The sequence below is a fragment of the Acinonyx jubatus genome, chromosome D1 (genome assembly GCF_027475565.1).
Source record: "Acinonyx jubatus isolate Ajub_Pintada_27869175 chromosome D1, VMU_Ajub_asm_v1.0, whole genome shotgun sequence".
NCBI classification, from domain to species: Eukaryota; Metazoa; Chordata; class Mammalia; order Carnivora; family Felidae; genus Acinonyx; species Acinonyx jubatus.
Window position 1 is genome coordinate 64,685,279 of NC_069390.1, and position 24,297 is coordinate 64,709,575.

Below are 24,297 nucleotides of genomic sequence, written 5' to 3' on the forward strand. Positions count from 1 at the left end.
GCCTATTGGCCTCCCTGAATGGGTTGTTATGGTAACAAATGACCGAACAGTCCCTTATGAATCAGCCAATGAGAGGGGCCGTCTTTTTCACCGCACCTCTGAACAGTAGGTGTTGCGAAAGCCCGGGTAGGGCCGGGAGAAGAAGGCGGTGCCAGGACGCCCTGCGGAAGGGCCGAAGGCGGGGCTTGTGACGTTACTGGATGAACCAATCACCCCTGGTTTTCTCAACGGCCCCGCCCTTTTACCGCACATTTCCCCTCCCCTTGCTCATTTCGCACGACGCAGCGGTTGGGAACACAGACATTTTCGGAGCTGGAGCCGCCACTGCCGCCGCCATTTTGTGTCTGTGGAGAAAGAAGCTTCTGTGGCGGCTGGAAGTGGACGGAGATCACCCTTGAGACGGCGGCGTTTCATACCCGAGGTTCCCCCTGTGTCGTCCCCTAACCCCCCTCCGCGGTCAGCATGTGGTGAAGCCGGAGCCGCGAGAGACCCGGGGAGAGGAAGAGGAGTCGGAAGGGAGGCGGGGTATCGAGAGCGGCTTCAGCTTCAGCTGCGGCGGACCTCGGAGGGGGGCCGCGGCGCAATGTCAGAGCAGACGCCGGCCGAGGCCGGTACTGCGGGGGCCCGGGAGGACGCCTGTCGGGATTATCAATCATCACTCGAAGACCTGACCTTCAATAGCAAACCGCACATCAATATGCTGACCATTCTAGCCGAGGAGAACCTGCCCTTCGCCAAGGAGATCGTCTCTCTCATCGAGGCCCAAACCGCCAAGGTTTTTATACACCCCGCAGCCTCCTATTCTTCTAATACTCCCTGATTTTAGTGTCAGCCTCATCCCAGGTCTCGCTTCCATCCAAAGGGGGACAGTGTTCCTCCTCTCCAACCCTCCACCTCCAACTCAGGCTCGGTCTCTGGCCCAGGCTTCGAGCGTGGGCCTCTCTTGGGGGGGAGGGAGTGGGGAGGATAAAGGGTGGAGTCCCACTTCCGCTTACCAACTCCCTATTTAGGCCACCGCATTGTATATCCCGACACACACGTTTTGAATAGAGCCCTTTGGGGAGGGGGGTACTTAAAAGGCAGTTTGTGGTGTGGGGAAGTAAGAGTTAAAACCATTTTAACCCCCGGGAAGGTGGGGAGTGGTGGTTCTCCCATTCCCCGCCCCCACCCCCTTACCCTTTTGGGTAATTGTGCTCTGTGGGTTGGAAGGAGGTGAAGGGGGACCTGGGAGCGAGCTGTTGGTGGGTGGGAGTAGGGAATTGGCCCCGAGTGGAGCAGCCGCCTGTTAGGAGCCCAACATGGCGCCTGAAAAGCACATGATGCGAAAGGGAAGAGAGGAGAATCCATTCCCTGCCAGCCAGGCAGCTGCTCACACCCGTCAGCCCCGTTTTGGGGTGGGGGCGGCCAGATCGAACTTTTATTCTCCTATCGGAGGGTCTAATTTGCCCCAAAATACGGGAAATTGGGGGTTCGGGCGGGGTTCGGGTGGGGGGAGGAGATCTTATCCAACCTGTAGGTGGAGAACTGGCCCAGTGGGTAACAAGTACTTGCAGTTTTTTTTTGAAAAGTTCAGTCCCTCCTCCTCTTCCTTTTCTCTTTTTTTCCTCCCTTCCCTGATAGTGAAGACGTGCTTTTCTTCACCCCTTGACAGAAGTGGTCCTCTGCCACCCTATATTTCCCTGTAGTCCTCCTCTTCTGTGGATTCATGTGGGAGCGATGTCATTTAAGTTACTGTTAAACTTAGTTATCATAATGAGTTTTAATAGCTTCCCAGTATTACGTTTTAAGTTATTTTTCAAGCTTGTACTATGGTTCAGTTTTTTCTAGTTGTTAGTGATTGAAATTAACAGGATGAGCCTCCTTTTAGCAGAGTGAACCCCTTTTAAAAGGCCACTTTAACAACAACCACCAATATATTGTTTAGAGGCGGTTTCTGTCTAGTGTACAACTGAGTGGTCTGACTCTTAATAAATGGTTTTGAAATGTGTGACTGGTATTATAAAATTTGTGAATAAAACATATAAAATATGTATTTGTCTTTTTTATTTACCTTTGTAAGGTGTAGAATCTGTTTCCAAGACTTATTTTTATCTACGTGGTTGTGTGTTTTAAACAAAAGTCTTTAAGTGACTTGGGTTCATTCTTTAGGTTCCATCCACTCTTTTGGGTAAATCTGTTCACAAGATACACGGTTTCAGGTGGTCCTTTCATACCTTAATTTAAAGAGGACAAAAAAGTAAAGATGTTTTGTTTTGTTTTTAAGGGCCCAACAAGTTTGTCATGCTCAGTCTGACAGCTAAAATACAAGTCTTCATTCACCTTTTCCTGTGAATGTCTGTGAAACAGCTATTGTTCTTTTTTTAAAGTATGAGACTTAAAAAGGAAGCATTCCTTATACTCAACATCCTTTTTATTGATATCACAAACATGTTGGACGTGAAAACTTAGTTTTTGCCTTGTTGAAGGCTTACCTTGACATTGAATGCCTTTTTTAAAAAACAAAACACTTGTGTTTCTTTCTTTCTTTCTTTTTTTTTTTAAATAACATTGATTTTTAAAATCTAATTACCTAGTAGTTTGGGGATTACTAATATTCCACAGAGTCTAATATTTAGCAGTTCAGGTTGTCACTCAACAGTTTCCTTGCTGGTTTTTAATGGATCCAGAAGACCTTCGAGAAGTGAAAACTAAATGCTGACGATAGTGACCACATTAAAATTTGTATTTGTGTATGGCGACACAGAGTGGTGAAAATAGATGGACTATTTGCTGATAAAAGCTGAAATTTTTTTGGCACACGTTTCCTGGTTATTTTTGGAAAGCCAGGTTGAGGAAAAGATGTAAAAGTCACTGGGGAAATAATCAGGGTTGGGGTTGAGGGTGAGGGGAGGGATTTTCTGTCATTTGGTAGCAAACTGGCTTGGTTTTGTGTTTCTGGAGGTGAATGTTTGTGTCCTTATTCTCTAGCGTCTCGGCATTACTAAAGGATTCACACCTAATTTGACTCTTCCCATGAGGCAGTAGTAGTGAAAAAATATTACATACAGGATTCACTTGTACAATAAAAAAATTAGCCTACTGAACAGATTTTGGTTTTAAAGAGAGCCTGTCTTCATAAGTACAACAATGACTAAAATGGTATAAAACATGACATGGTAAGATAAAGACACAGCAATAAAGCATTGGACATGTTGGTACTTACTAGTATACCCACATGCAGTGGCCTTGTGAACCCTTTTATTAGGACCCTAAAAGAAATTTTTCATACAAAGTTATTCAAAGGTTTCCTTGGCCAACTTTGGTTGTAAAGGTGTTATCAGAAGCAAGAGCACTTCCACACACTTGTATGGGCAATTGGTTTTGTGAAATATGATGGCGTTGTGTACTGCAGAACTGTGAGCCTACCCTAGCTACAGATAGCTATGGGTAAGTGTTGTTCAGGGTTAAGATTCCGATACACATGGGATGGGTAAATGGGGATAATTTTTTTTTTATTTTGTCTTTAAATCATGGGTGCTCCTGTGGAGTCGGAGTTAACACTTTTTATGGTGTGTCTTAATGCTCCTCAAGTCTGTGAACCTGCTGATGCTTTCTGGAAACTTGCTGTACATTCTAAAAGCCAGTGGTGGGTTAGGCATTGCAGTTGAACTGGGGGCAACATTTCTTTGCTTTGGAAAGGGCCACCTGTATCAGCATCACCACACTGGCTTTGCACAAATTTAGAAACACTGGTTTGTGCATGTCAGAGGAAAAATATTTCGACGGAGAGTCCATGCTGTGAAGAAAATCTTCAGGACAAATCCTGGTTTCCAGAGTCAAGTTCAACCTGATTTACATGACTCAGCAGCTGCTCCATCCAGTTTTTCTTGTATCAGTAACAACTTGCACCTTCCTGCATGTCCTTGTGCAAGTTTCAGAGTGTTTTTTGCCATTAACTTCATATGTGAAGTGTACTTAATTTCTTTGTTCATTGGATTATAGAAAAGTAATCCTAATGATTTTACAGGTAACAAAAGTGTCATAGAGTCTAACATATAAAATATGCCTATGAAAATTAGGGTTTCTGCCAGAAGTCTGGAAACTTTACTTCGTTGAATCTAGGCACACTATTCTAAGTTAATGGGAGTCACAAAGCTTACACTTGGGTTGCAGAAAATACCCTTTCCCCTTTTTGCTCACTTAAAACACAGGTCTTTTTACCGTATGAACCTGAAATTACATCGAGTGTTAAATGAATGTGCTAAAGATTACGGTTTGTCTTTCTGGTATTTCTGAGCTAATTTTATATGCTCAACTAAAGATCATTGTAAGAGATGACACCTTGATTGAACATTTAAGTTTCATAAAGGTTAATATTAATTCGAAAGTATTTAGCGTCAACAAGAATAGAAATCTGTATTGTATGTTTGAAAACTCACTTTTAAAAGTAATTCTTTGGTGACAATTCATTATACTAAACTTCTCAGTTTCTTTTTATCACTTCAGGCTCCTTCCTCAGAGAAGCTTCCTGTTATGTACCTTATGGATTCTATCGTGAAAAACGTTGGAAGAGAGTATCTCACTGCCTTTACTAAAAATCTAGTTGCAACATTTATTTGTGTGTTTGAAAAGGTATATATGCATTTAGAAACATTTGAATTTTTAAAAAATGTGTTCCTGATTAAATAAATACTTGTGTTTGTGTTGGGTTTTCTTGGGTGGTGAAATGTTTTATTCTCTTGGATATTTATCAAGTACCATGCTAAAGTTAGTGTTTTATGTTAGATCTTTAAAGCAGATTCTAGGGCTTTTCCACTATCCATTCAAGAATAGATGGGGTTTGCTTTTAGAATTTGTTTTGTTTTTAATTGAGTTCATTTGATTGAAGGTCTGTTCCATCACTAGAATATGGGCAAAAATATCTGAAGCTATCAAGAATACTTCAAATTTCATTGTTGCAGTTTTTGGTGTTAGGATGTTGACTATTCCTATCTGGAAAAGCATAATCTTCCTGTGTGTCCCAGCCTGTGATTGGTGCCTGAAACTTTTGTGATCCACCCCCCTCCCCCGCCCCCGGAAATGTTTTCCTGTTACTTTGTTCAAGTGTGTTTTCTGTGAATGTAATAGGTATGTGTGAATGGTGGACCAGTTAATTGCTTTAAGTTATTTTGGAAATACTTTTAATCCCCTCTTAGTGTTTAGAAGAAAGGCTTGTTAGTTTCTATACCGAGAGATTGCAACTTCTTCCTTCCATAACATTGTATCTGGTAGTTTGTTTAATACAGTATTAGGCTGAGGAAGACAAGGGATTTGCTGGAGTAATCCATTCTCTTCCTGTCAGACTTGATCTTTCACACTTAGCAAAAGGACATTTATAAGTAGTTTTAAATCTTGTTACCTAACATAAAAAAAATGGTAGTTCTTATCTTTTATTAGCTGAACCTGTTGTGTTTGGAGAAATCTTACGTTGTCAGACTTGGAGAATTGGAATTATTTTGAAAGAAATATCAGATTTTACTTGTTTGTTAGAACAGATTTTACTTGTTTGTTACTTGTTTGTTTTACTCAAGTAGTTGCTACTTGAGTAATTTTTTTCTTCTCAGTTCTTAGAAAAAAATACTGCTAGTAAGTATATGCAGAAGAAATTTGGAAAGCTGGGTTTCAAATTGTATTAAGGGGCTTGTTGATGAATAGTGTATTGTAGACCTTGGCTAAATACTGCTTACCTGAAGCTGTAGTCTAAGAAGCCAACTTTGCATTACAGGAGTTGGGGAGCTAAACCAGCTTCTTGGTTTCAGTTCCATTATGTTCAAATTTAGTTGGGTGTTTGGTAGAATATTACTGAATCTAACAGGGCTTTGACCCTGCAGTTGATGAAAATGACTATAATAAATATAATTCTCTAAAGACTTGAATATAGGCCAGGCTTTATTATCCTAAAGTTAAAATTCTAATTCAGTTTTCCCAAGTACTAGGTGTCTCTGCTAACTAGTTTCTGAATATCATTGTTATTGTTATTCCTGTCATAGTTAGGTAACACTGAAGCTCAACAGTGGGTAAGATACCTGTGAATTTCAATTTTTATGGTGCCTTCCATACCACAAATAACTTGTTTATAGGTGCCAACCATATTGTATTGCAGAAGATTGGTTAGGGAGACAGATTTGTCTTACAGGTTCAACTAATTTCTAGTTGTTTTAGACTTTAGTCCAGAGTAAGAGTAACATAAGGAATACTATATCAAGCCCTAAAATTTGGAAACATTTTGTACTGTTAAAAATAGAATTGCTTAGTTGTTTGCTTTCATAAAGGCCAGGGGACAATGACTTTAATTTTTCTGAATTTTTTTGAAGGAGAAATTTCTTATTAAACTTTACATTTTCAAACCAAATATACCTTTAATAAGTTAATTACTGTTGTACATATTTATGAATGAGTAGTATGTTTGCTGTATTGAGAACAGAGATTTATATAGCTTTAATTCTTAATAATTAAAACATTCTATAGTAACTTAACAAGCCATAGAATTGTTCTGTTGTTCTAGGTGGATGAAAATACTAGAAAAAGTTTATTTAAATTACGTTCCACATGGGATGAAATATTCCCTTTGAAGAAACTTTATGCCCTGGATGTCAGAGTCAATTCGTTAGATCCTGCTTGGCCTATTAAACCTCTGCCCCCCAATGTGAATACATCTAGCATCCATGTGAATCCTAAATTTTTAAATAAATCGGTAAGTTTTAATATGAATGGTATATAATACTTTATCAGATTTCGATTTACCTAAAATTTCTTGTTTGAAATCTCAAGAATACCCCGTGCTAAATTAGTTTCATTACAAAAAAACTTTTTTTTCACTCAGGTTCACAGTGCATTTAAAGTACATTCTTCTTGTTGAGGTGTTACATAATATCCTTATTTCGGTTTTTAAATTTTTGGAAGATTTTTTGTGTGCTTTAAACATGACAAGCCATTTATGATTATGGATAATATTTATTAAGAGGTCAGCTGATAATTTTTAGTTCCTCCTTAGCTTCCTTTTTAGCCGTGAAATATATATTTTTAACACATTATTTTCTCTTATAGCCCGAAGAGCCTTCAACACCTGGCACAGTGGTCAGTTCCCCTAGCATCTCCACTCCTCCAATTGTTCCTGATATACAGAAGAATCTTACTCAAGAACAACTAATAAGGCAGCAGTTACTGGCAAAACAAAAACAGTTGTTAGAACTTCAGCAGAAAAAGCTGGAGCTTGAGCTAGAGCAAGCTAAGGCACAACTGGTAAGTAGAGGAGATTTGGCATTTTAAATATTTTAAACCTGTCTTCAGATAGAGAAGTAATTATTTTGTATTTGAATTGTATTAGCATGTTATTTTTATTAGTGAGTGTATTCTTTTTCCACATTTATTTTGTAAATTATGGTACCTTTATTACACCAAATTTTTATTTCCTTACTGTAAAACTCACTTGAGTATAAACTATACACTAGTTTCTTTCAAGTACTTTTTTCTGTTAAATTGCTATCTTTTAAGATAACACCTTAGTTTAATTAACATTATATCAAGTGGACTTAAGACCTGCCCCAAGATGGTTAGGTGTGTTGTTGTGAATGTTTTTGCGTAGTCTTTAATGTTTTATGAGCTTAGGTTTCAGGAGTAGAAATCCAGTTCCTAAAGCCTATGAAAGAAAATCCATCACAAAATTAAGGAGGCCAGGAAGATTACCTACTTCCATGCATGAATGACCTTTTACTAAGTTATTTTACTTAGCACTTGAATTTGAGAGTGAGGAAGTGCAGGAAGGCAAGATTTTATCAAGTTCATTATCAGTGACATTAGGAGGAACTAAATTTTATGACCTAAAATTTAGCTGGAATGACTCTGATTCTTGTGCACCTAGGGTGCAGTGATTTATTTGGTAATTTCTTAGTAGCAGTCTGGCTCAGAATCCTGCATAATTAGGAAGAGGGAGGATGTTTTTTTCATTCTCTTAAAGATTACATTACAAAAACCCCAAAGTAAAGGACTAGTAAGAAATAACAAGCCCCATAAGTACATGAACTTTCTCTCTTCATTTTAATCTCCACTTAAACACTAGAAGTATACAATGTAACTGTAGTATTGAATGGATTTATTGAAAAAACATTACATTCTTTATTTTTTGTTTTCCTGACAGATAATCTGCATGTTTTATGTATTAACATAAACGTTTATTTTGTATTTCAGGCAGTTTCTCTTAGCGTTCAGCAGGAGACATCCAACTTAGGTCCTGGATCTGCACCATCCAAATTACATGTTCCACAAATTCCCCCTTTGGCTGTTAAACCTCCCCATCAAGTTCCTGTGCAACCAGAGAAAAGCCGTCCAGGTCCATCCTTACAAATTCAGGATTTGAAAGGAACTAATCGGGATCCCCGTCTTAATAGGATGAGTCAACATTCTTCGCATGGAAAAGATCAGAGTCACAGGAAAGAATTCCTAATGAACACATTGAACCAATCTGATATTAAGACAAGTAAAACTGTACCCTCTGAAAAACTAAATTCATCCAAGCAAGAGAAAAGCAAATCAGGTGAAAAAATAACCAAGAAAGAACTTGACCAATTAGATTCTAAATCTAAATCTAAATCTAAATCACCATCACCTTTGAAAAACAAATTATCCCACACAAAAGACTTGAAAAATCAAGAATCCGAAAGTGCAAGGGTGTCGGATATGAGCAAGAGAGATCCTAGGTTAAAAAAACATCTTCAGGATAAGACTGATAGCAAAGATGATGATGTAAAAGACAAGAGAAAAACTGCAGAAAAAAAGGACAAAGATGAGCACATGAAATCATCTGAACACCGACTCGTCGGAAGTCGAAATAAAATCATCAATGGCATCGTACAAAAGCAGGATACAATAACGGAAGAACCAGAAAAACAAGGGACAAAACCAGGGAGATCAAGTACTAGAAAGCGGTCAAGATCGCGATCACCCAAGTCTCGATCACCAATTATACATTCTCCAAAGAGAAGAGATAGGCGGTCACCCAAACGAAGGCAGAGGAGTATGTCTCCAAGTTCCACACCCAAAGCTGGAAAGATTCGCCAATCAGGAGTTAAGCAATCACATATGGAAGAGTTTACGCTACCTTCCAGGGAAGAGCGAAATGCTAAAAGGAGTAATAAACAAGATATTCGAGATCCGAGGCGAATAAAAAAGACTGAAGAGGAACGACCACAAGAAGCTGCGAATCAGCATTCTACAAAATCCGGCACTGAACCAAAGGAGAATATAGAAAATTGGCAAAGTTCCAAGTCTACCAAAAGATGGAAATCTGGTTGGGAAGAAAATAAAAGGTAGGATGTTAACGTTTTTAATTAAGTAAAATAATGTATGTTTTAAAGACAGTCTTAATTTTAAAATTGGGTAATATTTATTGGATGCTGTAATTAGTGCTTTATTTTTCCTTTTATTTTTCCGTAACTGGGTGAAATACCATTAGTATTCCTATTTTACAGATAAGGAAACAAGTTTAGAAAGGTTAACTAGTCTACCTAAAGCTGCACGTCTAGGACATGCAAGAAGTAGAATTCATGTCTGATTTTCCTGACTTCAGACCTTGTACTGTTAATCATTTAGTTAACTTTTGTAGTTACATGTATTCATTTTAACCAGATCCTTTGGAATATGGTCCTGAGTAATTGAAAAAATTTTCATGAAGTAACATGTTTTTGTGGTTTCAGCTTACAACAGGGTGATGAACATAGTAAATCTCCTCATCTAAGGCATAGGGAGAGCTGGTCAAGCACTAAAGGAATCTTGTCACCTCGAACCCCAAAGCAGCAGCATCGATTAAGTGTAGATGCCAATCTTCAGATTCCTAAAGAGTTAACTCTTGCAAGCAAAAGAGAATTACTTCAAAAGGTAGTTACTATGACCACATGTAGTCATTATTCTCTTTTGTCTAAGTTTTTTTGTAAGTGCTTTTTATACTTAAAATATTTGATTTCCTTTTATCACCCCAACACAGACGAGTGAACGTTTAGCATCTGGTGAAATTACACAGGATGAGTTCCTTGTTGTTGTGCATCAAATTCGACAGCTATTTCAGTATCAAGAAGGTAAACATAGATGCAATGTACGGGATAGTCCTACAGAAGAAAATAAAGGTGGATTAAAAAAGAAACCTCTCTTATCTGATGCTGAATTAACCTACTATGAACATAAAGCAAAACTGAAAAGGACACAGGTTCAGCATTCATTTCCAAGACTTGATCTCTTAGATCCTGATATTTTTGACTACCCTTTGACCGATGCCTTGTTGTCTGGAATAGAATGTGAGCCATCCAAAAGTAAACATGCAAGTAGGAATAGTGGAGCACAGTTTGACAGAAAAGAACAATTTAGTGAAAGAGCAAGACGTCTTTCTCCTATATCTGGGAGTCGTACTTATGCTGAGAATCTTTCACCCCATGAGGGCCGGAGAAGACATGACGAGCAAGTCTCTGCTAAAGGTAGAAAAAGTTAAATCAGATTATGCCTATTGAATCAGCAGTGAAGGGAAAATGAACAAGCTAAGTGGGGATGGATTTCTGTGACTGTTCAGACTACCTTTTGTTTATTTTGTTTCATTTTTTCCCCTCAAAGGGAAGGGAAGGGAGCTAATACTTAAGGCCACCCTATGTGTTAGGTACTTGACTTAGGTTCTTTATATATGTAATCTGATTTAATCCTCACAATAACCCAATTAAATATATTTTATCCCATTTTACAGATAGGAAGCAAGACCAGAGAGGTTAAATAACTTGCTCTCAAAGTCAAATAATTAGTTGACAAAATGGGGATTTTTTTTTTTTTTTAAACCCAGGTGTGTCTGACTGTAGAGGGCATCCTCTTTCTTGCTGCTTGATATGCTGTCTTTTCCTTCCCCTCTAATAAAGTGAGGTAGTTTTGGATATTTTTGGCTAAACATTTACATGAAAATAAAAAGATTTAAGATAATTTAATAAAAATTCAGATTCAGGGAAAATAACATCTTTTTCTTTTTAAAAGGTGTACGAGAAGAGCAGAGGTCACCATTCAATGATCGTTTTCCACTTAAGCGACCTAGATACGAAGATTCAGATAAACCATTTGTAGATAGCCCAGCATCAAGATTTGCCGGCCTTGATACAAATCAGCGACTTACAGCTTTAGCTGAAGACAGACCATTATTTGATGGACCTAGTAGGCCATCAGTAACAAGAGATGGCCCAACCAAGATGATTTTTGAAGGACCTAATAAATTAAGCCCTAGAATTGATGGACCTCCTACACCAGGTTCTCTTCGGTTTGACGGGTCACCAGGACAAATGGGGGGAGGTGGCCCTTTGAGATTTGAAGGACCACAAGGTCAGCTAGGAGGTGGGTGTCCTTTGAGATTTGAAGGTCCTCCAGGACCAGTAGGGACGCCTCTGCGGTTTGAGGGGCCGATTGGTCAGGCAGGAGGAGGTGGTTTTCGGTTTGAAGGTTCACCTGGTCTGAGGTTTGAGGGATCTGCAGGTGGTTTGCGATTTGAGGGACCAGGGGGCCAGCCTGTGGGTGGTCTCAGGTTTGAGGGACATCGGGGTCAACCTGTGGGTGGTCTACGGTTTGAGGGACCTCATGGTCAGCCTGTGGGTGGACTTAGATTTGATAATCCCCGAGGTCAGCCTGTAGGTGGACTTAGATTTGAAGGGGGTCATGGTCCATCAGGGGCTGCAATTAGGTTTGATGGACCTCATGGTCAGCCAGCAGGTGGGATCAGATTTGAGGGCCCTTTGCTACAGCAGGGAGTTGGAATGAGGTTTGAGGGTCCCCATGGTCAGTCAGTAGCTGGTTTGAGGTTTGAAGGACAACATAATCAACTTGGTGGGAACCTTAGGTTTGAGGGTCCACATGGTCAGCCAGGGGTTGGGATCAGGTTTGAAGGACCGTTAGTCCAACAAGGAGGTGGAATGAGGTTTGAGGGTCCTTCTGTACCAGGAGGTGGCCTGAGAATTGAAGGGCCTCTAGGTCAAGGTGGTCCAAGATTTGAAGGTTGTCATGCTTTAAGGTTTGATGGGCAGCCAGGTCAGCCATCACTCTTGCCAAGATTTGATGGATTACATGGGCAGCCAGGTCCTAGATTTGAAAGAACTGGTCAGCCAGGCCCACAGAGATTTGATGGACCACCTGGACAGCAGGTTCAACCAAGATTTGATGGTGTACCTCAAAGATTTGATGGCCCACAACACCAGCAAGCATCAAGGTTTGATATTCCTCTTGGTCTTCAAAGCACACGATTTGACAATCATCCTTCACAAAGGCTTGAATCAGTATCTTTCAATCAGTCTGGTCCATATAATGATCCACCTGGCAATGCTTTTAATGCCCCATCCCAAGGACTACAGTTCCAAAGACATGAACAAATGTTTGATTCACCTCAAGGACCAAATTTTAATGGACCACATGGCCCTGGAAACCAGAGTTTCTCGAATCCCCTTAACAGAGCTTCTGGACACTATTTTGATGAAAAGAATCTCCAGAGTTCCCAATTTGGAAACTTTGGCAATTTACCTGCTCCAATAACAGTAGGAAATATTCAGGCGTCTCAACAGGTAAGTCTGTTGTAGTTACTCTAAAATGATGTTCTTTGCAGATGTGGACCATTTTAATGTTTCTAGGGTTTGAAGATTTTTAGGAGATAATTTATTCTGTAGATTGACAGTTTGTAAGGTACTCCAAAAGTCCACATGCTAGGCAAGTGGGATGAGAGTCTTGAGCCTTAAATTTGCAATTTAAATCCAAAATTGATTTTAGCTCTCCCAGGATCTGTAGAAATCTCTCTGTCTCTCTCTCTCTCTCTCTCTCTCTCTCTCTCTCTCTCTCACACACACACACACACACACACACACACACTGTTTGTTTTTTAATGGACTTTATTGTTTTAGAATAGTTTTAGGTTCACAGCAAAGTTGAGCTGTGAAATACAGAGATTTCCCATATTACCCCTTACACATGCATAGCCTCCCCATTATGTTTTTTCCTTTTTGGTTTCAAAGGTAGTAAAGTATTACACAATTGTGAGTTTGTTTCATAGACTCGTGCTACATTGTAGAACTGTGGAGCCCCTTAAAGTTATAGGGAGCTGGATTTTTAGACTTTTAAGAACTTCCTTAACCTGAGTTAAATAAAATCAAACTGCCCATGCTTTTACAGCCTTTCTTTTTCTTTTCTTCCTACTTTTCACCACCTTTCCAGTGATTCCAGTTGAATACAGTTGTGTGATATTAATGTAAACACAGGAAACTTGTGACATGTCTCCCAAATACATTCAGTGCATCACCTCAACTTGTACAATCATCTGTTGGTATTCTTTTGCTTTTGTTCTGCATATATTTTAAAATGCATATTGAAATAATTATAAAGCAGTGTGCTTACATTGTGTGATTAATGACTACTTTGCTTGCCTGCTGAAATTCTCCTGGGCTAAATTCACTTTTTTCTAGGCACTGACATTTTCTTACTAGGACAGATTCATTTTATAGTAGTAATGTCTCATGGAAGAAAATGTAAAACAAAAAGATTTTAAAATGTGTTATAAGCATTATTGATAGCAAGCAGTCTGTACAGTAGTTGTTTGTCTTTTACAGTCTACTTTGCAACCCAAAGTATGATGTTCAAGCAGGATGATCAAAAAAGAGTTAAGAGATTGCTGATTAAAGCAGGCTTTTCATATCTGTGGGAAGGAGTCTGGTCAGCAGTTCTGGCCTCAGCTTTGCTGACAGCTAGCCATTATGATTGTGTACAGGTCATATCTCTAGATATCAGTTCTATTTGTAAAATAAGGGAAAGCATCAGCAAGGTAAAGTGATTTGTGTAAGGTCACACAGACTGTTGGCTATCTTATGTTTGCATGGTATCTTAAACTTCTCATATATCTTATAACCCATGAAACAGGTAAGGGAGTATTGTTTCATTTTTGTAGAAAGTCTAGAAATGAAGTGATCCAGTTAAGTTACACTTGTACATTTTTATTGTAGAAACCAGACCTTATGATATCTGTCGGTATTTTTATATGATCAGAATGTTAAAGTTTTAGTTAAAATACAGAAAAGGATGTTCTTTTTTAAAACCAAGGTTTCTCTTAAAGGTTCTTACTGGTGTTGCTCAGCCAGTAGCATTTGGCCAAGGACAACAATTTTTACCAGTTCATCCACAAAATCCTGGAGCATTTGTTCAGAATCCTTCAGGTATGTACTTTCTGAACTTAGCGTTTTTTCAAAAAACAAATACTGTTTTGTTGAGTAGCTATTTTTGTCAGTTTTAGGAAATGACAATTTTGAGAGGGGATATGCAGTTTAGAGAAATTTAATCTGGCTAGAAATTTGTGTTCCCTTTTTGAGTTTGTTTCCACTGTTTATTATGTGTATCCACTTGGATCCTGTTTATAGCTAGACATGGTCAGCCAGGGTTTTGTAGACCACAAAAAAGAAAGAAACCTGTGGAGGGTGGAGTAAAGGGTGATGTTTGTGTTGAGGTAAAATGAAATAAATGACAAACCTCAGAAATCTCAGTTATTTGATATTTTGAGTTTTTGTTTTGTGTATATGTGATGATCCAGCAAACACGAAGTGAATACTAGGGACTTTGCTTTATAAAGTTGATTCATTCATATGTCTTTATGGGCACTCAAATAATAATTGTACACAACATGTTAAAAAAGTAGAAATAGGGTGCCTGGCTGGTTTAGTTGGTAGAGAATGTGACCCTTGATCTTGGGGTTGTGAGTTCAAGCCCTGGGTTGGGTGTAGAGCCTTCTTAAAAAAAACAAAATAGTAGAAAAACCTGAGTCCCTAGCCAGGTCCCCTGAGAAGCTCTTTTGTTACTGTGAGATGAGGCATAACAGTATTGTTATGGATACAGTAACTGTATTGGATATGAGAGCTTTAAAAGCGATTTTTAGTTTTGGGGTGCCTGGGTGTCTTAGTTAAGCATCTGACTCTTGATTTTGGCTCAGGTCATGAGTTTGAGCACTCCATCAGGCTCCATGCTGCAGAGCCTGCTTGGGATTCTCTACCTCTCCATCTCCCTCTGCCCCTCTCCTGCTTGTTCTCTCGCTCTTTCTTTCTCTCTCTCTCTCCTCTCAAAATAAACAGAAAAAAAAAAGTGAATTTTAAATTTAATTTGAAAACAGTGGGAAGTATATAAATTATGGTATTTTATAAAATAACTGCAAAGCTTTAGTGTATTGAGAACTAGCCCAACCAAATTGTAGTGGTACTTGCTTTATTTTTTTAATCATTAAAATAGGCACTTTCAGAAACATGCTGTAGCGTGGCACTATTTAGTTTACAAATTTAGGGAGTTTTCCAAAACTTCTGAAGTAACTAGGGAAAGCCTAGTCAGTCAAGTTCTAGTTTATGCTTTAGTTCTTAAATTGTGTCATCACAAGTATTTCATGTAATTAATTTGAAAAACACTTGTGTTTTTAGTTCCTAGATTGACAGTTAGGATAAATTAATATTTTTTAAATGTTTTTTTGTTGTCACTGTATTGAAAAGGGAAGAAAGAACTGGGATCTAAAGTCAGAAGACCAGTGTTAGAAACTATACTTTACTACTTTATAGGTAGGCAGGGTATAAGCAAATATCCTCTTCGGGATTCAGTTGCTTCCTCTTGACAGACAATAAAGTCAGTATTTGCTTGGGAAGTTTGTTTTTTAAGAGTCAAATAAGGTAGTATATGCAAAAGTGCTTCGTAACATGTGCTGTATTAACGTATTCTTTTTAGAACTCAGTTTTTTTTTTTTGTTGAGTAGAGGATTTGTTATGTTGGGGTGAGTAGCACGAGATAGTGTGCAAAAACTGCAGATTTTCTTTTTGTTTTTACAACCTTGGGGTGCATGTGTATACACACAGGGCATAGCAATGTCACAGAGGAAATCACATCTTTTTCCTGTAGGTTGGAGGAATTGAGTGAGATGTTAAGTATGCCTTACTTCAGGTTCTGCTCACTCCTACTAAAGAGGTGTGAAAAGCATCCAGGGTTCTATATTCAGCTTCTCTTAAGGTTTCTTCTTGAAAATGAAAGTAAAAACACCTCCTAGTAGTAAATATTTAAACATATTGATCATTTGCTGTATGCTAGGTATTGTTCTAGGATGACTCTTCTTTACCTATAAAACTGAGGCACAGATATGCAACTTGGTTATGTCACACAACTAGAAAATGGGATTTCCAGTTAGAATACCAGGAGTCTGTTTCCATAGTTCATGCCCTTGATCACTCAACTCAGCTGCTCACAGACTTGTGAATAGCTGGTTACAACTCTGAGACATAAATAGCTAATCCCAGTGAAATGTAAATGTTAAACTAGGGTGTGAAATGGTGTTGTAATTGACTGTTGAGGTTAATTTATTCATTCATGTATTCAGACATTTCAACAAATATTAATTAGCCCGCAGTGTACAACGGACTGTGCTAAGGGTACAGTATGCAGTGGTTAAGAGCAGGGATTATGTATATTGTGGATGCAAACTGAATTTCCTGTCATGAAGAGAAATTTTTAGTAGTTCAGAACTTTTTTCTAGAGGTATAGTGAGATTCATAATAGATAATAGTGACATACAAATACATTAAAATACTATGTTTACAGTTGATTTAAAGAATAGTTATTGGGGCGCCTGGGTGGCTTAGTCGGTTAAGCGTCCGACTTCTGATTCTGGCTCAGGTCATGATACCCTGTCGTGGGTTTATCCCTGCTCAATAAAGTATTTATAAAGTACTTATAAAGTTTCATAAAGTATCAGTGTTTTCAGTGTTAACTTTTAATATTTGTCCTAGAATATATTTTTAAGAGATGAGGACTTGCTGACCTAAATGAAAAGTTCACTCTAGGAGCTTCTGTGATAATTACACTCATCCTGAAGAAGATTTTTTCAAATTTATTTTTATTTTTTATTTAATGTTTATTTTTGAGAGAGAGAGAAAGAGAGCATGCACACGCGCCGCGTGAGCAAGCATGAGTGGGGGAGGGGCAGGGAGAAAGGGAGACACAGAATCTGAAGCAGGCTCCAGGCTCTGAGCTGTCAGCACAGAGCCTTACATGGGACTCAAACTCACTGACCGGACCTGAGCTGAAGTCAGACGCTTAACCGACTGAGCCACCCATGCATTCCCCAAATTTATTATTGATAGGGCATCTTGAAGAAAACTTTGAAAAATGCATAGTATGATTTACATCTTTGAGTTCTACTTTCATTTTAAGAGTGCTATTTTTTTAAAGGAGCCCTTCCAAAGGCATATCCTGATAATCATCTCAGTCAGGTGGATGTAAATGAATTATTTTCAAAACTGCTAAAAACAGGAATTCTCAAATTGTCCCAGCCTGATTCAGCTACAACACGTGAGTATGGTTTTTCTATACTGCATGTACACAAAACTTTATTAAGTTTTAAAGGTGTATGTATGATTTGCTATAATGTTATAAGTTATGATAAAAGTCATTAAAATTTTGCATTTTTAATTTTTTTCTGGAAATGAAATATAATTGGCTTATAATGAAATACTTTAAAAATTTTCTAAGATGGTACTAGTAACTTTATAGTGGACATTGTTTCATTTTACGTTCGTGCAAATGCCATGTGCAGACTTTTTACTAGTTATTTTATATTGATTTAGTTTTTAAAAATAATTTGAATATTGATGAAATAAAATTTCATGAAAATTGACTTTTAAGAAATCAGACTTAATTTCAGTTATCAAAACAAAGAATTGTATTTGTTTCCTTGGTCAGTAAATACAGTGAATAGACAAGATGGGGTTCTCTGTATGTTTATGACACTTTAGTATTCCTCTATAATGAATGCTTAGAGAACGGTATTGAGAAGTTTGTTTTTTTTTTCAATTGAAGAAGTAAATGAAGTTGCTGCTCAGCCTGCCCCTGAAGAGGAGGAAGATCAAAATGAAGATCAAGATGTTCCAGATCTTACCAATTTTACAATTGAAGAACTGAAACAGTATGTAATCTAATTTTCTTTCTAATTTTCCAAGATAAATGGGACAATGACTTTAATTAAACAGTGGATGTTATTATTAGTGCTATTCATTTTACCCCTCTTTCAAGTGTTTATAAAATTTAGGAAGCATGTTTTCTTTTTCTTTAATGTAGTGAAATATACATAACATAAACTTCAAGAAGCCTTTATGTTTTTAAATTTCGTTTTAAAATATGTCTGCTGCACAAGTATTTAGGCCAAGAGACCATCCCCAGATTTCAATTTTTTAATATCTGTATTTGGTATAGGAAATATAAGGAGTTACAATAATAGGTATTAATCATGATGTATTCCTTTTATCTCCATTTCTCTTAATCATTTTTTCTGTATTTGATATTCTTGTGCTTTTGAAGATAGGAAAATGAGATATTTATAGTCTAGTATTTAAGAACTCAAAAAAAATCTATTTTCATTTCATAAGTAATGCATATTCATTGTAGGAAGTTAGAAAATTCCTACATGCTCTGTAGAGCATGTGACTTTTGATCTCAGGGTTGTGAGTTTAAGCCCCATGTTGGGCATGGAGCCTACTTAAAAAAAAAAAATTAAGGAAAAAAAAAGAAAATTAGAAAATTCAGTTAAATCAAGAAAATAAATTTAACCTACAATTCTAACTTTGCTGATAATCACTCTTTTAACATTTGGTGCATATTTTTTCCTAATATTTTATTTGTGTGTATTACTCCTATAAAAAAAGTTAAAGGTGCTTTATGGACTTATTATATCCTTATGAATACTTCATAAAAATATAGACACCTAATGGATTACACCTTTTAAAACTCAATTTTTTTAACTGTAATTCATGGAATTAAAGCTTTATAACGAAAGTCTTCTAATAAAGGTTTATAATAAAAGATAGTATCCCTTTTTCCTGGCTTTACTCTTTACCCAGAAGCATTAAAAATAATTGTTTTTAAGTTTATTTATTTATTTTGAAAGAGAGAGAGGGAGTGTGAGTGGGGAGTGGCAGAGAGAGAATCCCAAGCAGGCTCTACCCTGTCAGTGCAGAGCTGGATGCGGGTCTCGCTCTCAACGAACCCTGAGATCATGACCTGAGCCAATATCAAGAGTCAGATGCTTAACTGAACCATCCAATACCCCCACCCAGACGCTTTTTTTAAACCATTTTTAACTGTTAGTTATGGTTCCTTGGATTTCTCTATTTCTTAAAAGATACATATTTTTCTTGATTTCTTGATTTATCACATTTAGACAATCTTTTGATTTCCTGATAATGAAGATTTAGCCAGCTCTTTAACTGTCCTACCAACTCTTCCCCATATAGTTATAAAACCATTTTTATTAAATCATTATTTAGTATTAACAGTTCATAACTGCCCTATTTATTCAGTTAGTTGGTCTGTATACCTATTTCTTTCCAAATAGGAAGCTCAGAATTGTAAGAACTGATGGTGACCTCAGTTTACCATGAGTCTAATTTTTCTTTTTAGTTATGTATACTATTATTATTTCTTTTGTACTACTTTCACCATTCTTTAGATGAGGGTAGGGTAGTTGAGTCATTCAGAACTCCAAAGATCTGAAGAGGTGAAATCCATTTGTTCTGCCATACCCATCTGCCATGTCCACCTTGATGTTGACACTAATCTAAGAGCAGGCCAGCTATTGGCTTATTAGTTAGCAGATGATCATTCCATTTTTAGCTAGAAAGGAAATAACTGGGCCAGGCCTATCAATAAGAGGATAGACTCCATGTTCTAAAATTCACCAAAGTTAATTTAAAGAGGGTCAGTGACATGATATTAGAGAACAATATTGATCTTAGGGATTGTTTCAGCCAGCTTTTGGCCATTTTTCCACATTATCAGAACTAAAGATGATTTCTTTGTTTTTCAAAATAGACGTTATGATAGCGTTATAAATCGACTGTACACTGGTATTCAGTGTTACTCTTGTGGAATGAGGTTTACAACATCACAGACAGATGTATATGCAGACCACTTGGACTGGCATTATCGGCAAAACAGAACTGAAAAAGATGTTAGCAGAAAAGTCACTCATAGACGTTGGTACTACAGTTTAACAGTAAGTAATCAGTATACCTCTAAACCATCTTTTAACCCTTAAATCTTATCATTCTAAAAAGTGTTATAGTTTAAATAATTGCTGGGAGCTATCTCATCAATTTTCTAAATAGAATTTGATCCCTAGAATATAAAACGTTTTTAAAATAAATTTGAAGAGTATGTATTTGCTTTTTGTTGAGATAAGAGTAGGACGTAAGTTTCTACTAGCTGTAAAATTCCAATTTCCTATGACATTATTTTTTTTGTCAAAAATTTTATGTGAAATTTATCTTATTTAAATTAGTAGTTGTAACTCTAGAGGTAATGGAAAATGAACATTAAGAACTTAACTGTTCAGTAGTTGCTTTGTATTGTCTCTAAGTTGTGGGGTTCACAGAGAAAGTATAATTTTAAATAATATTAAAGCATATTATAGGTAAATGTACCCTTATCTTTCAATGCTATTATATTGAAGATAAGCAGTAAAAGTTTAGAAACAAATGAAAATATTCCTTTTAAATCAACTCCTTTTAAGGACTGGATAGAATTTGAGGAAATAGCTGATTTGGAAGAACGTGCAAAGAGCCAGTTTTTTGAAAAGGTGCATGAAGAAGTTGTGCTCAAAACTCAGGAGGCTGCAAAAGAAAAGGAGTTCCAAAGTGTACCTGCTGGACCAGCTGGAGCAGTTGAGGTAAGAAAAGAATATTAAATTTTCTACCTCTGGTCATCCCTGACTTCCTTATCAGTGACCAACAACAGCAAAATAAATGTTAACTATTTTTGCATGGAAGAATGCAAAATCCTTAGAACTTATTTTGTATTTATATATTGAACTTCCAGATAACACTTAAGTTTTCTTCCACTTAATAAAATGTTTATATGTTTTTACCTAAGTTGATTGAATGTGTTCTGTAAATTTCATTTTTATGATTCTATTTTAGAGTTGTGAAATCTGTCAAGAACAATTTGAACAATACTGGGATGAAGAAGAGGAGGAATGGCATTTAAAAAATGCTATTAGAGTAGATGGAAAGGTAATTTTCAATTCTTTATAAGTGTTAAGATTAGATTTTTTTTGTAGGGGCTAGCTCACCAGTTGGAAAGAAAAATTTTTGTTTTTTGATTCTTATAAAAAAGGTATAGAGTGTTTGAGTTGGAAGTTATTTTAGCTGTCAATTGGTTCTATACTTATTTTATATAAGAAGTTGCAGAATTAGTTAACGATAAACCCAGAGTAGATCTGAATCTAGTCAATCTTCTTTTTACCTAAACCACATCATTTTAATTCTGAATTTATAATTCATCATAAAAAAACTGTTACTATCTTAAAAGTATACCATGTTATCTACTTAAATGTATAAAGCAAGATTACAGAGAAACTGGATGAAATTTTTGTTTTATCCACATATGTGACTAAGTGATTTTGCCACCTTTCTAAGGTAGCTATTTTTTGGTGTAAATTAAAAAGGACAATCCTATCAGAATAGTCTATTGGAAATGAACACACATGTGAATACCTACTTACTGTTTTTCTTTTTGCTTCAGATTTATCATCCATCATGTTACGAGGATTATCAAAATGTAAGTTCTTTTTGATTACTGTTTTTTCTCATGTACATTAATAAATTCTATTTTCAGTTTTTTTTTTTTTTTTTGCATCAGCGCAATATTGTTTAACTTTATTGAGCTGTTTTGTGTTTTGATGTAGCATTTAGGTTGTTCACTAAATATTGGTGCTAGATTGATAGGATCTGATTTAGATTTTGAAATTTCTGTATTCCTTGCATTCTATTCACTTGAGTCTTGATGTTTTTTACTAAAACAGTAGGCCCAGAGAAATGTGAGGGAAACTGAAGAGGATGATCATAATGTGAACAGATTTCTCGAGTTATGGGTAGTGTTTACGGCCCTTTTTTTTTTTTTAAACTTAGCATATTATAGCATAGGAATAATTTTAAAGTGATCACATGTGAAATCTGAAAGACCTGTCTTGACTTCAGAAGTTCAAATTTTCATATTTGAGAGTAACCATTTCTTAAAACCAAACAATAAACACTAACTGGTTCAAGAGGGAGTTTGAGGGGCACCTGTGTGGCTCAGTCAGTTAAGCGTTAGACTCTTGATTTTGGCTCAGGTAATCTTGCAGTTCATAGGTTTGAGCCCCACTTCAGGCTCTGTGCTGCCAGTGCGGAGTCTGCTTGGGAAATTCTCTTCTTCTCTCTGCCCCACCCCTGCTTATTCTCTCTCAAAACAAATAAACTTAAAAAAAAAACTAAAAAAATAAATAAAAATTAAAAAGGCAGTTTGGAAGATACATTTAGGTAATCAAAAGAGAGTAGACATTCTAGGACATTTGATGGTTTGTGAGGTCAGAGTATTTGAAATTACGATAGTCACAATTCCATAGTAGATGTAGGGGTTACTATCTCTGTGGGGGTTAAATATAGAAGTATATCTAATCAACTTCTTTTGGCCTGACAGTGGTTACTGCTTTTCTTAGCTCAGATCACTGCTGAGGATGTATTAAATGCTCAGTATATTTATTTGCCTGCTTTTATAATGTATGGGGAAGCAGGTATTATTTATTTGTTATGTGTTTCTTTGTCCACACAAAGGTCTTATAAATAAAACTAATGTGGTACTTTTGAACTTGAATTAGAACTCACAGGGCTTTTCATTTTGTAGACATCTTCATTTGATTGTACACCATCTCCCAGCAAGACACCAGTTGAAAACCCTTTGAACATTATGTTGAACATTGTCAAAAATGAATTGCAGGAACCCTGTGAAAGTCCCAAAGTTAAGGAAGAACGAATTGATACCCCACCAGCTTGTACAGAGGAAAGCATAGCAACACCCACTGAAATTAAAACAGAAAGTGATACAGTCGAGTCAGTTTAAATAAAATGAGAAAGGTATGTTTTTCTTTTTAAAAAAAAGCTGCTGTTGGATCTAGAAGGTGAAGAATTTTTTATGTATATATAGACATATATCTATATAAATTGTCTAGCTGAGGCAGGGCCTTCAGCTCTCATTTGGTTAATAAATACATTTTAGTATTTGCATTTCCTACTGCCTGCACAGTTTCAGGTGCTTGTTGTGTGAAAGTTCTGTAGATGTGTGCAAATTTAACAAAATGAAATTGTATGTGTAAAAATGTACGATTTTCACTTGTGAAACTGTAAATTATAAATAAAAAATATTTTTGCTATCCATGGAGTGTAATATTTATGCACACCATCAAATAAAGACAGTGTTTCTGTACTTTTTATTGGGTGAAAATGGAATTAAACAGCAACCTCAACATAAAAGATTTTTTTTTCTAGTAGCTTCACATGATTAAAGAAGCAAATTCTGGTTAGTTTTATCCTTCAAATGAGGGTTGTGAGAGAGCACTGCAGGACTTTTCTCAAATAGAAAAGCCAGACTTGAAAAATTTTTTAAACCGAAATAGGACTTTGCATATATATCTCTCCAGCTATAGAGAACCATCCAGATGTCCATTTTTGAAAAGTATCTAATGAAGCAACTTTTATTGAACTTGGACACTGATACCATCAAGCGATTAACAAATATATTTAAGTACTAAAGGTGATTTTTTTTTTAAGTGACATTTTTCAAATTTGTCAAACAATTTAATGCAGATGAACATATTTCTATTTTAAGTTACAGGGGAATCTGTAAGAATGTTCATTTGAAACATGGTTAACCTTTTTCCTTTGTTGGTTTTGACTGAATTAGATGGATACCATGAGATGTTAATATTCATACATGTAATAAATAGAATGATGAAGAAACTTCAAGTTTGTATTTTTTTTATTTCTTCAATGGCTTTAGAATGGCTTCTTTTTCTTACGTCTTTGTTCATCACTCTGTTCTTTAAAACCTGAGCATGGCACCTGCTATATATAAGGCAGGATCTCTGAGATGCAAGATTAATCTTTCCTGTCATCTATTGGAGATGGGCATACAAAACAGTGAAAGTCAGTTTGTTGAGCACTTGCTATGTGGTAGGCATTGGCAAACTTTTTACATATATTTTCTGTGGTATTTACAGATACTACTACATAGTAGAGTGTGTCCCCCAGTGTACAGATTGAGTCACTAAAAACAGTTGAACAAGAATGTAGATCTGGCTTTGCTTCATTTTACTGCGATTACTACTTCATTTCTGCAATTAAAAAAATAAGTAGGTACACTAAACTACCTGGAAGTTGGTTAAGGAAGACTTAAAGGTGGTGGTAT

At 36.7% G+C, this 24,297-nt stretch overlaps 1 protein-coding gene across 4 annotated transcripts; it reads left to right on the top strand.

Annotated features, from left to right (window-relative positions):
• The first annotated feature begins 259 nt into the window (after window positions 1-259).
• PCF11 (PCF11 cleavage and polyadenylation factor subunit) lies at window positions 260-23,265 on the top strand. 4 transcript variants are annotated; one of them, XM_027039886.2, is made up of 16 exons: window positions 260-775; window positions 4,486-4,611; window positions 6,524-6,712; window positions 7,066-7,260; window positions 8,206-9,323; window positions 9,711-9,891; window positions 9,998-10,481; window positions 11,020-12,584; window positions 14,120-14,219; window positions 17,254-17,373; window positions 17,881-17,986; window positions 19,888-20,071; window positions 20,588-20,743; window positions 20,994-21,086; window positions 21,598-21,633; window positions 22,738-23,265. In XM_027039886.2, the coding sequence occupies exons 1-16, from the start codon at window positions 584-586 to the stop codon at window positions 22,951-22,953; spliced, it is 5,061 nt and encodes a 1,686-aa protein (XP_026895687.1). In that variant the 5' UTR covers window positions 260-583; the 3' UTR covers window positions 22,954-23,265. The 4 variants fall into 4 exon arrangements, with proteins under 4 accessions (XP_026895687.1, XP_026895688.1, XP_014930002.2 ...); XM_027039887.2 differs by having other exon boundaries at window positions 17,884-17,986; XM_015074516.3 differs by having other exon boundaries at window positions 9,998-10,088.
• Window positions 23,266-24,297: the final 1,032 nt, after the last annotated feature.